This window comes from Pelobates fuscus, chromosome 5 (genome assembly GCF_036172605.1).
Source record: "Pelobates fuscus isolate aPelFus1 chromosome 5, aPelFus1.pri, whole genome shotgun sequence".
NCBI lineage: Eukaryota > Metazoa > Chordata > Amphibia > Anura > Pelobatidae > Pelobates > Pelobates fuscus.
Genome location: NC_086321.1, coordinates 179059092 through 179077179, shown reverse-complemented (window position 1 = coordinate 179077179; position 18088 = coordinate 179059092). Strand labels below are relative to the sequence as shown.

Here is an 18088-nt window from a genome sequence, read left to right as displayed (position 1 = left end):
CTAATTCAGCTATACTTAAACAGCCAGGATGCAAAGACACAGCAACACAAATCCTCTTCATTCTTCTGGGTTTATTCACAAAACTGCAAATGATGAAAGGAATACTCTAAACACCATAACTACAGCATGCTGTAAAATTAACAGCAACCTAATGTTAGGTTTAACTGGAGATAGAAGTGTAATTCATATATATGTTTCATTATAGCTGTTACTAATACAGTGGCACACTTTCATAGAACCAGTATTTACCTTAAACAGAAACTATAGTACCAGGAAAATTAATTGAATTACATTTTCCAGGCACTTTAGCTTCATATAGTGCCCCCCCATCATAGTCCAGAAAGGGTTAAAAAAACAAACAAAAAACTCGGCGCTGGTTCAGGCTCTGCGACGTCCGCATTTGCATTAGTATTTTCCCCATAGGAAAACATGTACAATGCTTTCCTGTGGGGATTTACATGACGCTGGATGTCCTCATGCATAGTGCTTGGACGTCCAGCGTCAGTTAGGCGAACAAAAGTCGCCTAACGACCAGGAAGTCCCTCTAGTGGCTATCTGGTAGATAGCCACTAGAGCTGGATTTAAACACTCAAAGGTAATTATTGTAGTTGATGAAAACCTGCAATAATTACCTTTGCAGGGTTAAGTACCCTTAAAGTATGCACCCAGACCACCTCGTTGAGCTGATGTTGTCTGGGAGCCTATAGTGTTCCTTTAATTACAAGTTTTAGAAATAAGAAAAATACATGTAGATCTTATGCAGTCTTATTAACAAAATATTTGCCTCGCATACTAGTGGGATTTTAAAAAAATGGTTTAATCCACTGATATACTGTTGTTTTGAGGTTTAAACATTTTAAGGAAATAAAATCAATGTTAACATTCTCGAGTACTTACTTTATGATCTGCCTGTCTTAGTGGGACACAACACACTAAACCATAAAACTGCTAATGTGTACGATTAATTGTACATTACAGAAGTACTCATTGAGAAGCATGACTACCCAATGTCCTAGTGTCCCTGGGGACATGGCCTGTGAATGACACATATCCTTCTGCTTAATGCCAGAATAGCCCTCCCACAAAGCAACAAAGTTTATTCAAACACATAGCTTCATGCAAAGAATCCCATCTGTGTCAATAAAGCAGTCTTATAGTCTTTGAGCCATCAACATATGTGCCCATTGGTTTGATGATGTCATACTTCCTCCCTATTGTTTTAGTGTACACTGTTTTTTCTAGTGTCTCTTAAAATGAAAAACAACTTTACCAAAGATAGTAATATACAAACTGGGCAGAGTGTTAACCTATCGTTACCATCACACTTTTAACAATGGTTTCATTGTTATCCCTGAGTCCAGTGGAAAAATGAGACAGATTTAAAACTCCACTTTTTTGCCACTTTAATGTAACATGTATGCATTCAGGATTATATTGCAGTAAGTGAAGGGTTAATACAGCATGGCTAGGGGTTAAAACAGCATGACATTTGCACTGTCGTTATTCGGCATGTGCTATACTTTTACTTTAAAATAATACACGGACACGTTTAATACTGTTGGAGTATAACGTCCACAGCTTTATTAATATTCATAAATTAACATATTTAGGGTCATTGTCAAACTGACATTATTTACTATCCCCCCTCACAATACCCCTGACAATGACCCTACCACATGAACAATAATTAACATAAATTACCAATAAACTTGCAAACACCCGGCCTACCAACGAGGCCCCATATCATGATGATAACTGTAGGGGTGTACCCAGACACCCCTACACCCCCAGGTTCGTCGCCACCGAAGAGCTAGAACCTACCAACACATGACACCGTCTGGCCTACTCCAGCCTAGATAACTTCCAACTTAACCACGCCCTGTTCTGCCACAGCACTTGTCTTGACCCCCTTAAGACCATGTGCGACCCCCACCACACAGAAACAGGGCTCAGGCTATGCCCTCCTGAAACCCCAAGTTCAGCAAGTCACACCCTACAGCCGACAGATGTACTCCGTCCCTCCTAAAGTAACCTGGCAACATGCCCTCTAGTTCCTGGTGCCTCACCACTACTCCCCCCATCCGGCTAACAAAAACTGCCATTGTCCTATTGACCTTACCCCTGCATCGTGCCACCGCAGCTGGATCCCTGGCGTGCCGCCATGTAAAACGAGGCACCATCTCCGACCACACCACCACCACGCCAGGGACCAGCTCCCACAGCCGATCCAAGTCCCTCTTCATTCTTCACAACAATTTGCGTTGGGGAATCAGCCCTAAGTCGTTCCCCCCACCATGTACGACAACTACATCTGGGACTGGACCACTTGCCACCTTCCTAAACAATACATTATTTAAGCTCTGCCAACTAAAACCTCGAAAACCAAACCAGGATAAGGCCGCCCGCTCCAGAGGGAAGCCCAGCTGTGTTCCTTGCTTCCGAACTGCAGCCCTCTTCTGTGCCCAATAAACGTACGAGTGGCCCATCAACCAAACCTTCCAACCTGAAAAGAGACAAAATTAGTTATACAGCAGCGCCACTGCCCACCTGTCCCGGCCTTTTGTCCCCTCCAAGTTCCACCATCCCGTCGGGCCTCACGTACGATTCCCACCTCCCAATTCTCTTAATCCGCTCGTCCCCGAGGCCCAAACGTGCCACCTCCATAGCCGCCCCAATCCGGAACGAGTGCGACCCAAACTGCATGGGCTGCAGGCCCAGCCTCACTAAACCTAAACGGAAAATCCGAATGAACTGAAACCGTGACAACGCCGTGCAGTCGGCGTGTAAGAAAAAACAACCGCCGACGTTTGGACGGATGTCTATGTATCTTGCACCGCAAGCCACCGGGCACATCCCTGACCCCGGCAACTCGAACAGCACCACTGAGCAGCCTTTGCCGAAAACATCAGTCTTCGATCGGCCAAGCCTAATCCGTACGCGATCGCTTCTCACCTCCACATCATCGCGCTGTAAGCCACCAACTCCTGCCTTGTTAGCACTGACTAACTCACCAATCCGAAATGCCCCAAAGAACGCCCAAACAAATGCTCCAGAAAACAGTACAACTTCAAATGGTGATGAACATAACCCAGGCAATGTTCCCACTAATCCTTGTAAGACCGCAAAGGACACCGGCCTCCTAATGTCCGTCGACTTCTTCCCCCTCAGAAAACCCCGTACCGCCTGTCGAACCAAGAAATGTTTTGTCAAATCTTCCCACCTTTGGAATTTAAACCAAAAAGCCAAGGCGGACATATGCCTGTCTACCATGGCTGGCGAAGCCCTCTTCGCAAATAAACGGCACAGCAACCATAAAAAGACATCCAACCTATGGCCTTCGGAAAAGTCCCCACCTACCTCCTCTACTGTTTCCTCCCATTCCTTCCAAACCTTAGCATAAGATGACCACGTGCTCGGCGCCAACGATTTCTTTATATATTCCCCAAGCACGATGTCCCAAGTCGCCACATCTCGTCCGGGCAGGCCTGCCCGTGTTCCCGTGCCTCTGGCGCTGCTCCCCGAAAACGATCCCACTGAAAACGAGAGAGCGCATCAGCCACCACATTTGAGAATGACGGAATGTGCCTAGCCCTGAATACTAAATTGAAAGACATGCATAGGAGCACCAATTGCCGTAGTAAGCATAAAACCAGGAGCGAAGATGCTGACAAACTGTTGATTGCCTGCACCACAGCCATGTTGTCCGAATAAAACACGACTCGCTTGTTCGCTAACTCCGATCCCCACAATGCTACCTCAACCAAGAATGCCAGATTTTTGATCAATGGGCTCGCCTTCCATGCTTCGGGCCACGCCTCGGCACACCATTGTCCCGAAAAATATGCCCCGAACCCGACGCTGCCAGAAGCATCCGTAAACAGACCTACGGCTTCCAAGGACACCGCCTGTTCCCGGAAAAACACCCTGCCATTGAAATCCCTGAGAAACCGAGCCCACACCACTAAGTCTGCCCTCATGTCCGTGGAAACCCTGATGTAATGTGAAGGCACCCGTATCCCACTCGTCGCTCGTGCCAACCGTCTACAGAAAACCCTCCCCATGGGTATGACTCTGCACGCAAAGTTCAGGCTCCCCACCAGAGACTGCAACCCCCGTAGTGTCACTTTCTTCGCCTTCCCGATTGTGTACACTAAATCCTTCAATTTTTGTAATTTGTCTGGCGGTAATCTACATTCCCCGATCTCTGAATCGATTTCTAAACCCAGAAAACTGAGGCACGTGGTGGCCCACATGGTCTTGTCCTCAGCCAAAGGAACCCCCATAGTCTGCGCCACCCATTGGTACACCCCTAGTATCTGCCTGCACCGGTCTGAGCCGTGTGGGCCAACGCATAAGAAATCGTCCAGGTAGTGCACAACCGTGCCCCGGCCGATTCCCGCCGCGTTACCCATTCCAGAAAAGTGCTAAACTTTTCGAAATAGGCACACGATATACAGGGAGTGCAGAATTATTAGGCAAATGAGTATTTTGACCACATCATCCTCTTTATGCATGTTGTCTTACTCCAAGCTGTATAGGCTCGAAAGCCTACTACCAATTAAGCATATTAGGTGATGTGCATCTCTGTAATGAGAAGGGGTGTGGTCTAATGACATCAACACCCTATATCAGGTGTGCATAATTATTAGGCAACTTCCTTTCCTTTGGCAAAATGGGTCAAAAGAAGGACTTGACAGGCTCAGAAAAGTAAAAAATAGTGAGATATCTTGCAGAGGGATGCAGCACTCTTAAAATTGCAAAGCTTCTGAAGCGTGATCATCGAACAATCAAGCGTTTCATTCAAAATAGTCAACAGGGTCGCAAAAAGCGTGTGAAAAAAACAAGGCACAAAATAACTGCCCATGAACTGAGAAAAGTCAAGCGTGCAGCTGCCAAGATGCCACTTGCCACCAGTTTTGCCATATTTCAGAGCTGCAACATCACTGGAGTGCCCAAAAGCACAAGGTGTGCAATACTCAGAGACATGGCCAAGGTAAGAAAGGCTGAAAGACGACCACCACTGAACAAGACACACAAGCTGAAACGTCAAGACTGGGCCAAGAAATATCTCAAGACTGATTTTTCTAAGGTTTTATGGACTGATGAAATGAGAGTGAGTCTTGATGGGCCAGATGGATGGGCCCGTGGCTGGATTGGTAAAGGGCAGAGAGCTCCAGTCCGACTCAGACGCCAGCAAGGTGGAGGTGAAGTACTGGTTTGGGCTGGTATCATCAAAGATGAGCTTGTGGGGCGTTTCGGGTTGAGGATGGAGTCAAGCTCAACTCCCAGTCCTACTCCCCAAGAGGACCTCTTTAGTAAGCTTGTCCCACACTACCTCCGGGTGTTCCCGTACCGACTTCAGGTTAGCGCAAACCACCCCCGGCTCCTTGTCTGTGAAGGGGATCATGAAGCCCTCCCTAAACCCCCGCCACAAGAATGCTGCATCCTCTTGGTTAGCGTATTGCCTTAGCCAAGGCAGCATCGCGCCTAACCTCACTGGGGACGCCCCCAGATGCAGCCGCGGTGGCCGGCACCCCTGCGGTTCCCCCTCCGGCATTAGGCTTACCTTTCTTGAAGCATCTGCTGGCGCCGTGATTCCCTCCGCAGCCCAAACACTCGTGCCTGAACCGGCATGAAGTACCCCACTTGCATTGGCCTTCGTTATATGTCCAACAGAGGCCCTTCTTTTGTCCCGCCGACACAGCCCCGCCTGAGGATGTCCCGGCTGCCCCAGGAAAGGGCGTAGCTTTCTGTGCCATCATGATCCTCATCCAGAGCGGCAGGTCCATCTGGTCCCACCGCATGCTAGGGTTAGCCGCTAAGCGTTGACGAAACTGCTCGTCATACTTCCACCATGCCAAGCCCCCATACGTCCGATATGCCTCACCTATCCCATCTAAGTAGCAGAAAAGCTGCGAGCAGCTCCCCGGTCTTTTTTCCCCAATCACGCTAGCCAGGATGCAGAATGCCCTCAGCCAATTCCCGAAAGTCTTCGGGATCTTACGATACCTCCGCCTTGGCGTCCTTTTTATCCTCTTCCTTCAAGTCTAAGAATTCCTCCAAAGGAAGCAGGGAAAAGATTTCCATGAACTCCCCCTTCCAAATTTTTTCCTTTACGTCTAACTTCAGATGACAACCCAGGGGACCCGCAGAGAACACGTATACGTTTTGACGCGCTGCGTCCGTAACGTCACCACACCCGACCGCTGGCTCAACCCCCCCATCGGCCGCACCGGACGCCACCGCCGCCTCGCCTGTCTCGCCCTTTGGCACATGCCCCCATCGCTTTAACCGCCGTGTCCGGAGACCATACTTTCCCAAACTGTAATGCTGACTCACCCCCCCCGACCATGCCTCTAAGAGTGTTTTTAAATAGCCCAATAACTGTCCAGAGTGTTGCGCAGACATAGACTCACCGCTGGAGACCCCGGCCGTGCCAGGCCCCGGGGATGCCGACCTTCCGTCCACCTTTTCAGGCCCCGGAGTGTCCGGATGACGCCGACTGCTATTCGCCTGATCCCTCCTCAGGACCGTAGGGGTAGTGCTCCGCGACCTGTAATGAGAAGACAACCTGGGTAGACTGTACCGCTGGGACCCTACCCGTCCTTCCTCCCTACGCTCCTTTTCACTGTTCCAAGCTTCGCACCTCCTCACCGGCCTAACTTCCCTGCTCTTGGCGACTCTCCGCCGTCCCTGCGCACTGCAGCCCGAGGAACCAGATGCGCTGCGCCGCCTCCTCCCCCGAATGTCCGTGGAACTGGACCTCGTTCTCCTCACCCTGCAGCTGGACTTGGAACCACTGCGCCTGCTGTGTGATGGGCTCCTGTCCCTGCTCCACTGCCGACCCGCTGACCTCCTTCCGCTGCTGGGCCTGGTGCTAACGCTGCACCGCTCCCTTCTGTAATCCCTCCTATCCGTGTCCCTGCTGCGGTGCCCCCCGTGAGAGCAGCCTGAGGGGCCCATCCTCCCGCTGTAGCAGCTCCTGTCATGCCTATCCTGTGCTGCACCCCGTGACTCTCCCTTGTCCGCTGCACCTGGCCTCCCGCTGGCCGCCGCGCCAGGCTCTGGGGCACCCTGCCCCCCTGGCAACCTGAGGGTACACCTGCCGCTCCAGTCCTGGCCACCTCCCAGGCCGTCTCAGAACTGATCCTGCTGACCGGGCCACTCCTGAGTGGCTGGGGGGCTGCCTGTGCGGAGTTGTCACTTGTCCCACCAGTCCCCTGCCCCACAGTGATAAGGACAGACTCACCGGGACGCCACAGCGAATTGCCGCCATCCATGCGCTCTTCCGTCATCCCGGCCGCCATTCCTGCCGTGCTGGAGCCCTCTTCCCGCGTTATCTTGCCGCCAGCCGCCATCTTATGTGAGGCGCTTTTTGCCGCAGGCCCGCGCTTTGCGGCCATCCTCGCCCGACCGGCGCCACATCGAACAGACGGCACCGGTCGTCCTCCAGTAACCTCCGACCCTCCTGCTTCCTGACTGGGTGCCGACGGGCTCTTCCGACGCCATGGTGCGGGCGCCATGCCTGGGCTCAAACGCTGGGGCGGCCTTGCTCTTCGCACCGTCCTGCGCAACGCTGGTGCCGGAGGGGGAACTGCAGCCCCCAGTTGCTCATGCAGCCAGGCCAGCCCTCGGTCTTTTACCGCTGCCCTCACTCCAGCCAGGATCTCTTCCAGGGACGCCATGGACCTGCAGAAAAAGAAAAAGAAGAACTTCCCAGACCTGTCACAATTAACAGGTAAGCGAAGCTCTGATTAGATGGCCGCTATTTTGACCCCCTTAACCCCACCCCCAAGCTCCATTAGCTTAAACCAACCCCTTACTGACTGCACTTGCCCACTCCTGGCTCTGTCAAGGCCCACTCCCATTACTTCCTTGTTCCATGGGCTTCAGGTGTAGAGTTAGCAAATATATTACTCTGAATTCAATCAGCATGGCTATGGGTTAATACAGCACGTGAAGTGTTAATAAATTAAATACTCTGAATTCAGTCAGCATGGCTAAGGGTTAATACAGTTAATAAAGGGTATACTCTGAATTCAATCAAAGGTTTGGTTTTACAATGTGATTTGCAGAGCAAATAATGTTAGTTGGACTTAGGACGTATTATTGGGCTGAATTTTGGAGGGGCTTAAGTGAATATGTAAGAGGAGCCATCACATTTACTCTTGGATGTGAGCCCCTGGTCTTTTTACAAGGCCCCATGTCCTCTTGCTGTTGCTCTGCCAGTGATGACAGTCTTCCTGTCTGGTGAAAACTGACACAAAACAGGTGATTGACGCACATGCGCCATTCAAATGAGTTGATCACTGCGGTTGCTCAGTAGAATGCTTGTAATGTCTGAGGCATTGACTAAATCTGTAGGAATACAAGTTTGTATTTCTTATGCTTTAGCGTTCCTTTAACTGATTAAAATGCAGTTCATTTTAAAATGTGTACATTTCCTTGATTCTCATATACACTAGTGCCCAAGGATGCTGTTTGGAAAATCATGTCTTTATTACCAATTTAACTGAAAATGTAGGTTTAGTAAACCATTGAAATGTTGTGAGGTATGCATTAATGCTGTATTAACTTTATGGAAAGGGTTAACACCTTGGATTTTAAATGGATGTTAGCCACAGATAAAAATAACTGCTACACATTTTGTAATGACCTTTCAAATACTTCCTGAATGCTTGCGAAACTATACAGAACAATGAGCCTGCTTTCAACTTCTAACACACATCTATTTATAACTTGTAGTTTAGGAATTACACTTGGGAGACATTTAAATCTTAGCTGGGAAAGCTGTGCACACAGCAGAATTTTTCTTTAGCTGAGAATTAAAGGGACATGATTAGAACCATAAACATTACATCTTATGGAAGTGGTTATGGTGCAAGTGGTCTTTGGGCGCCATCTTTCTAGTTTTTGTAAAAAAAAAAATATATATATATATAATGGTTTTACAAAAAACATTGTGTTCTTAGAAAACCCAAGACGGTCTCTGCCACCCTAGAAACCATATAGAAGCTTCACTTCCCTATTATCCATATAAATCTGTCCAAATTTGGATTGCACTGGCAACATACAAACAACGCTAGGCTGCCTCCTACCTATCAGTGGCTTTCAAAATTGGACAAATATTTATGGATAATGAAAGAGTGAAAGAAACACTATACAAATGTCTATTCCAAAACCAAAGGTTAGCAAATGTCATTTACTTACCTTTTATGCCATGCCATGCTGCTCTCTCTGTGGCTGGTCTTACCTTCTTAGATGAGATCATTAATTTTGATCATCTCAGCCAATCCAATGTTTTTCTATAGGAATGCACTGGGAGGCTTATGCCTTGGAAAGCTATGAAACCATCTGATTGTTTAACTCGGCTATTCCAGCTAGTGCGTTGGGAAGCTATGAGACCATCTGATAGTTTAGCTCTGCTATTCCAGATAGTGCGTTGGGAAGCTATGAGACCATCTGATTGTTTAACTCGGATATTCCAGCTAGTGCGTTGGGAAGCTATGAGACCATCTGATTGTTTAACTCGGCTATTCCAGCTAGTGCGTTGGGAAGCTATGAGACCATATGATAGTTTAGCTCTGCTATTCCAGATAGTGCGTTGGGAAGCTATGAGACCATCTGATTGTTTAACTCGGATATTCCAGCTAGTGTGTTGGGAAGCTATGAGACCATCTGATTGTTTAACTCGGATATTCCAGCTAGTGTGTTGGGAAGCTATGAGACCATCTGATTGTTTAACTTGGCTATTTCGGTGGAAGCTCATCTAGTAACTGTCAGTATGACAGCCACCAGAGGTATTTAAACCACGAAATGTAAAAATTGTAGAACATCAATGCTATACATTGCAGGGTTAAAATGAGAGGGACATGGCAACCAGATCACCTTATTTAGATCAGGGCTGCCCAAAAGGTAGATCCCCAGATATTGTAAAACTACAACCCTCTCATGGAAGCTGTAGTTCTACAACATCTACCTTTTTGGCACCCCTGATTTAGATAAAGTGGCCTAGGTGCCTGTAGTGTTACTTGAAACCACTTCATTAAGTTAGCTGCAGTTTTGTCAAACTGCTTTAAAATGCATGACAAAAGACAGTCAGAGACTCTTTTTACCATAACCACTACAGTAAACGATAATTGTTATCATGCTAAGAGTGCACCTCTCTTCCAAAATGGTTAGTGATGTATGTGTTTAACAGGAAGAATATACCAAATATTATATTTAATAAAATAATAATTGCAAGAGTACAAATAAGTACGATGGTAACATAACACCTTATTTTTCCCTTAACGTAGCAAAATTGTGATAAAGAGAATCCAGTCTCTAGATCTTGAATGGACTCTGTTATCTACAAAACACACGGATAGATCGTTTCAAGTAACTTTTCATAATATAAACATTATGCTGGGAAAGCTGTCAGCGAATGTATAGATTGTATCCACCAAAATGTCCCCTACAAATGGATGATAATGATGACACACAGCATTCCATCTAAAATAACATTGATGACATTTCAGCATACATGGCATACACATCATTTAAGTGACTTGAGCATGCCCCTGCCACTGTAGGCATGTTTGTAGCTTTGGCATTGCAGTACCCGTGCTCCAACCTTTTGACTAATCCTATTTAACTTATTTTTGATCTAAGGATTTCCAAGCTGTTTGAGTTGCACAGAGTGCAGCACTGTGAAACAGGCTCATTGCATCTGCTTCTTTGAGCAAACTGAGGTATATAGGCTACAGCCTGCGTAAGTAATGCCATTTAGATATAAGTAACAAGTAGCATGCGTGCCATACATATTCAACTAGGTTGAGGCAGTTTATTGCACTAGCAGCATTGGAAGGTAAAATGGAACTCTGCCAACTGTGGCATCATCAGCACAGTTCATGGCTCATGCTAAAATCCCTAAGGCTCCCATTAACCCATCGTCCAAAGAGGAAAGGGCTTGGTCTAATATCAAGCGCCAGCCTCTATAGAATTTGAGGAGACACACCTTTCACACTATTTTTCATTTTATAGTCTGAAAATGCTAGCTAATCCCCCACAACCTTTGACTTATCCCATGGTCCCTGTTTCTAATCTGTCTCAAAGTACCCTCCTCTCTGACAATTGTGTTACAGCCAGGGACGGACTGACAGCCTTCTGGGCCCCCGGGCAAAATCGTATCATGGGCCCTACAAAGAACAAATATTAAGTATTAAAAGGGACCTATAATCACCAGAACAACTACAGCTTAATGTAGTTCTGGTGTCCACAGCCAATCCTTGCTGGCTTTTCAGAGAAAAGGCATTGTTTACATTACTACCTAGAAACACCTCTAGTGGGAGGCACTGATGTTCAACGTCCCTACACACTGCATGGAGACTTAAACACTTCCCACAGAGTTGCATTGATCCAATGCATCTCTATGAGGAGATGCTGATTAGTGCAGCAGGCCTTTTGCCGCGCATGTGCAATTGCCTCCCAATGCTTTTCTATGAGAAAGCATTGGATTGGCTGAGATCATCACATCTGACAAAACCGGCGCAGCACAGGAATAAAGTTGAGTTAAAACACTTTTTACTCCTCTGACAGGGGGCTGGCCTTTTAAACTATGCTTTCAAAAATAAAGTGTCAGAAATACACATTTGTATTCCTGATGCTATATTGTTCCTTTAAGTAAATGTTAAATATATCTTTCAAAAAACCCGGTCAGGTTTATTCTCTCAAGCAAGAATTTTAAATTATAGGCCTAAATAGTTGTATTAGAAAAATTCTCCAGGCCAATTTTGTTGTTCACTTTGATTATTTAGGCATTCAATTTGAAATTTGAAATTCAGTTTGAATTTCAAAAAATTCTTGCTTTAATAAATCACCCTGTGTCCTTTTACAATTTGATATTATTATTCTATGTGTCATAGTAGGAGTACATGTGTGTGTAATGCTGATGTGTGTAAATCCTACAGCATAATTTGTGTAGTACCAGAGAGTATGAAATGCCGACCGTTACTTGCATGTAGTAAATGTGTAAATGCATTGTTCTATGAGTAAGTATAGCAGATGTTTGTAAAAGCAGGAGCTTATTTGTATGGAACGTTGAATGTGAATGCAGGGGTGTATTTTGTGGAGGACTTGTGTGCGAACACAGGGGAATGTTGGTGTATGAATTGTCAGTGCGTGAATGCAGTATGCTTGAACAGTGTGTATGTGAATGCTGTACTGTCTGTGTATGTGTGCAGAGTGTAAGAGTGTGAATGAGGGTATGTATCAGACATCTGTCTGTGTATGTGTGAACGAGGGGTGCATCTAAAACCTGGGTCAGAGTGTGTGAATGAGAGGTGTATTTGTGTGTATGTGAATCATATTAAGTCAGTGTCAGCATATGTAATGAGGCATATTTATACGCTGCAAGCATTTTTGTTGTTGTTTTTTGACTCTCCACCTTCTTATAAGTTTCTATCTCTCTCAATCTTCACCAATCTGTATGTGTGTCTTCCCATTAACGTCTTCTTGTGACTCTCTAACACCACTTTTCACCCATTTCTGTCCCCCTCTGCATCTCTTACTTCTCCTTTCCAAATTACCCACATTTGTCTTTCATCTTACTGAAAGGACACTATAGTCACCCAGACCACTACAGCTCATTGAAGTGGTCTGGGTGCACTGTCCCAGGTCCCTTAACCTTGCAAAGGTAATTATTGCAGTTTTTAATAAACTGCAATAATTACCTTTGAGGGTTAACTCCACCTCTAGTGGCTGTCTACAAGACATCCACTTGAGTGACTTCCGGGTGATTAGGCGAATTTTGATCACCTAACTCAGGGGTTCTCAACCCGTGGTACGCATACGCTCACATTAGTACTTCCCCTAAAAGAATTACCGTATATACTCGAGTATAAGCCGACCCGAATATAAGCCGAGGCCCCTAATTTTACCCCAAAAAACTGGGAAAACTTATTGACTCGAGTATAAGACTAGGGTGGGAAATGCAGCAGCTACTGGTACATTTCTAAATAAAGTTAGATCCTAAAAAATTATATTAACTGAATATTTATTTACAGTGTGTGTATATAATTAATGCAGTGTGTGTGTATGCAGTGTGTGTGTATGAGTGCAGTGTGTATGAGTGCAGTGTGTATATAATGAATGGAGTGCCGTGTGTGTATATGAGTGCCGTGTGTGTGTATGAGTGCCGTGTGTGTGTATGAGTGCAGTGTGTATGCAGTGTGTGCATGAGTGCAGTGTGTATGTATGAGTGCAGTGTGTGTGTATGAGTGCAGTGTGTGTGTGTAAGTGCAGTGTGTGTGTGTGAGTGCAGTGTGTGTGTGTGTGTGCAGTGTGTGTGTGTGAGTGCAGTGTGTGTGTATGAATGCAGTGTGTGTGTATGAATGCAGTGTGTGTATAATGAATGCAGTGCAGTGTGTGTGTATGAGTGCAGTGTGTGTATAATGAATGCAGTGCAGTGTGTGTATGTGAGTGCAGTGTGTATGAGTGCAGTGTGTGTGAGTGCAGTGTGTATGAATGCAGTGTGTATATAATGAATGAAGTGCAGTGTGTGTGTGTGAGTGCAGTGTGTGTGTGTGTGCAGTGTGTGTGTGTGTGAGTGCAGAGCATTGGTGGGGGGTGGGCATTTTATTAATTATGATTTAATTATTATTTTAATATTTTTTTAATGTTATTTTTTTTTAGGTAACTATTTTTTTTATTTTATTATTAATTGTATAATTTATTTATGTTATTATTTTAATATTTTTTTTTATTATTATTATTTGTTTTATTATTAATATGTTTTCGTCCCCCCTCCCTGCTTGTTAGCTGGCCAGGGAGGGGGGCTCGCACTCCCTGGTAGTCCAGTGGATGGGCTGTAGGAGGGGGCTGTCAGGAAGCTGTAACTTACCTTCACAGCAGCTCCTGTCAGCTCCCTTCTCTCTTCTCCGGTGCGTGCAGCTCCCAGGTCAGCTCCCTCTGCAACTCTCGCGGAGCGTTGCCACGGTAACCCGTGGCAACGCTCTGACCCCGCAGCTCTCGCGAGAGTTGCAGAGGGAGCTGACCTGGGAGCTGCACGCACCGGAGAAGAGAGAAGGGAGCTGACAGGAGCTGCTGTGAAGGTAAGTTACAGCTTCCTGCCAGCCCCCGGTCCATGTCTGTATTATGGCAATGTAAATTGCCATAATACAGACAACTGACTCGAGTATAAGACGAGTGGGGGTTTTTCAGCACAAAAAATGTGCTGAAAAACTCGTCTTATACTCGAGTATATACGGTACTATCCTGTTTTGCCACAAGGCCAGACAGAATTTTGGATACTTTTTTTCTCACATTCGCTACAGCTGGGTGCCCAAAAGGTAGATGCTTTCCGATGAGGTTTTACATGACGCTGGATCTCATTTATGAGGTTTTACATGACGCTGGGTGTCATGTATGGGGTTTTACATGATGCTGGATGTCCTCATGCATAGTGTGAGGACGTCCAGCATCAGTTAGGTCAGTGGTTCCCAAACTTTTTTCATTTGAGTACTCTCGGCAGCCCATCCCTGCCTGCACCGCCGCCATTGTCTTTTTTTTTTTTATTTGCATACCGCCCTGGGTACGCAAATGAAAAAAATTAGGTAATAGCGGCGGTGCAGGCAGGGAGACCCTGGGTCAGAGGAGAAGCAGAGGGAGTCTGGGGCAGAAAGCAGGGGAGTCTGAGGCAGAGAAAAACATGAATTTGAATGAACAGCAACTATATTAATAAACATTTCACTAATTTGAGGGGTACAATTTATGGAAAAGGGCTACCAAGGGGAACTCAAGTGAAAAAGGTTGTGAACCACTGATCTAACTGATGCTGGATGTCCTCACGCTATGCATGAGGACGTTCAGTGTCAAGCATTATGCATGCTTTCCTATGGGGGGGGGGGGGGGTACTAATGTAAACGCGGCCATTGCTGTGCATGCGCAGTAGGTCTTAAAGGAGCGGAGGTGGAGCCTGTACCATGACAGAGGGGCAACGGCACTGGAATCCGTTTTTAACCCCTTCTGTACTACAGGAGGGAGGAATGTGGGGAGGGCAATATAGGGAGCTAAAACAACTTTGCTTCCCTGGCACTATAGTTTCCCTTTAATTTTTTTAAACAAGTTGATAATTATTATTTTTTTTATTTCATCTTTCTTAAATTTTGGACAATATAAAACATTCATGACACATTTACATATTCCTAAGCATAGGGAACTCGCTTAGACAGCAAAATAAGTAATATATAGGGAGTTGTACAAAATAAATGATGTAAGCAGGCAAGCAATATGGTAATGGCACCTTAGTAACAAATAACAATTTAAAAAAAATCCCTATTAGTGGAAAACTCTTCTCAATTGAAGATAAAAACACACACATCAATAAATATTAGGCAAAAATATGAAGAAATTAAAACAAATAAAAAGAGAACCAACCAAAATATGTTAAAACAATAAATAAACAAAAAACAAATCATTGAGGTGTCTCAACACATCTATCCCTCATCTCTACCAAACCCCTTTGTGCCTCTGCCCTGTCTAACCCCTTCACCCCAATTCTGCTTACCTGTACCAGCCTGAGTATTTTTCCTCCTTCCAGCTTGGGAGGATCTGCCGTTCTCACCCTCCATCCATGCTGTGAGTGCTCCGTGTGAGAGGGGAGCAGGGGATGTGATGTCATTTCCTGCCCCCTCCCATCCCACACAGAGCACCAGCTACAGGGAGAGAGGGGAGACCTGGCAGTGAGAGCAGGTAAGCTGCCAGGTCTCATGCTGAATGGGGGGGTGGGATTGCAGGGTGACAGGTTGCTGGGCCCCCCCCTGTATCACCATGGGCCCCTGCAACCTTCCTTCTGACTGTGGAGATCTCTGATCTCCACAGCAGAAGCATGGCTTTGCTGCCGGGCCCCCTGACTGCCTCCGGCCCTCGGTCCATGACCGAACTGCCCGACCTGTCAGTCCGCCCCTGGTTACAGCAATAATAAAGCTTGTAAAAAGACATTATAAACACCATCACCCAATCAGCTTATCATAGTGGTAATGGTGCAAGTAATCTAAGGGTTCATTCTTGCTGTTTTTTGTTAAGCCATTTTTAAGACATTTGTGATCCAAATTTTGCGTCCAAAATATTTGTAATTCGGTCATGTTGAATCACAGTTGGCCCTTTCGGTGCTACTAAATGAGGCCTCTTTCTCGTATGAGATTTAGGTATACGGAGGGTTAATGAGACAGGGTTAGCAATGGTTAACATTAGGGAGTGTAACGGAACGCCTGTACTCCGACCGAGTACCTTCCTTTGATGGATCTAAACGTGTAGCCAATTTCAGTTCCATAGATTTGGCTGCACACTCCGCTGACCATGTTCGAATGAATAAAGATGGCTGCTGCCACGTGCTCGTTTGTTTGAACAGCGGCCACCCAGCGGTCGGCAATTTACCTACAGCAACCTCCCAGCCCGGGAGGTAAATTGCCTGCACACTGCACACTTCCAGTTCTGTGTGGTCCGCCTGTGTAATACTTGGTTCAGTAAGCCCCATTTACTGAACCAAGTGGAAAAGACATGTACAAGTTATTTTCACAGTCTGGGGACTCTGGGGACACCGTCTTAAAGGGACATTGTTCCGATTAAGTTACACAAAGTAGGTGATCAATTATCATGTGAGGCAAACGTCCCTCATCGGTACACACTAGCCATCAAACATGCCATCTGTGTGTAACTTGAGTTAAAGATAGATAGGTATAGCTCAGTACACGGTAAGAGACATTAACAGGAATAATATAGATTGTACTGTGAGAATTTTGCATTGAGTGGCTTGCCGATAAGGAAGCCCATTTTGTATGGTAATTATAATGTTGTGCGGAGATGTCTAGCCAGTTGAGGAAATGACACATTCAAGCATAGAATAACTGCTAGACATGATGAATAACTGTTAGCTGCGTAATGCCCCTGGGTGGCAAACGCTCGGGGAATTGGTGTACAGGGTCACAATGAATTTGTTGCCCGCAGAAAGTTAAAGGGCTGCAGACAAGAAAAAGGTAAGTAAGGGGTTCAGCCTATTTTTTTAATTAAGTGAATGTTGCCAGGGTAAACTAGGTCTCGGGAAAGTGGTGTGTAAAGGAGGTCTAGGTATTTATTTGCTACAGGGGGGTAGGCTGTCTATGCTTGGCCCTTTTACGGTCGCCGTATTCAAGGCCGTCTTTGGTACCTTGTCCCCGTATCCCTGAGTGGTCTGTATGATTTTGTCCTCTCTCTAGTGTTGGACAATGTACATTTTGAGGCGTTAAGGTAATTATGCCATGCAATGTCTGGTCAGTTAACATCAACAACGGAACATAAAATGAAAATCGCAACTAAAATTATATTTAAACTCAGCAGTATAGTCGGACAGTTCTGGTAGTCTGTTCCTCTGTGTACACCTCCCTGTCTCAGGTGCCCGTTGGTTGGCGGCCGACCCTCTGCGCTCTGAATGCGGTGGAGGACGAGGTGGAGGTCCCAATCGGCCGGAACGGTTGTATTTTGGTCATGTCCCAGACGTGAGGGGGCTGCTGTCTTGCAGCTTGGGTGGTTGGTGCTGGGTATGTCGTCAATCCCAGAGCTATCAGAGTCCATTTCCGCTGCGTCTGTTAAGCGGGTTGTGGCTCCTCCATGGGAGATGACCAGGCTTCTGGGGAATGTCCACCGGTATGGGATGGAGTGTTGGCGGAGAGTGGTGGTCAGTGGTTTGAATCGGCTTCTCCAGAGCACCGTGAGCCTGGACAAATCCCGATAGAAAGACAAGGTGGCTTTTTCAAAAAGGTGGTTAGCTTTTTCTCTCACCGCTGTCATAAGGGTTAATTGGGCTGCCCGTGTCTGTAGTTGTAGTATGACATCCCTTGGGGTGTCTGTTGGGGCTCTGGCGGCTCTCGGGATGCGGTAGACCCCGTCGATCACGGCAAGGTTTGCTTGGTGTGGTGTGAGTAGGGAGGCGAGTAGTCTCCTGGAGTATTGCGGTAAGTCGCTCGGGGTCACTGTCTCCGGGATTCCCCAGATTTTTACACTTCTGCTCCTGTGCTGATCTTCTAGTGCGTCGAGGCGGCAGGTAAGTTGAGACTGATTACGCTGCAGCTCA

The 18088-nt window shown here is 46.4% G+C and overlaps 1 protein-coding gene across 1 annotated transcript; it reads right to left on the bottom strand.

Annotated features, from left to right (window-relative positions):
* Positions 1–2523: 2523 nt before the first annotated feature.
* LOC134612069 (uncharacterized) lies at positions 2524–6963 on the bottom strand. Its single transcript, XM_063456450.1, has 2 exons — positions 6417–6963; positions 2524–3533 (listed from the first exon to the last, which is right to left on the bottom strand). The coding sequence occupies exons 1-2, from the start codon at positions 6961–6963 to the stop codon at positions 2524–2526; spliced, it is 1557 nt and encodes a 518-aa protein (XP_063312520.1).
* Positions 6964–18088: the final 11125 nt, after the last annotated feature.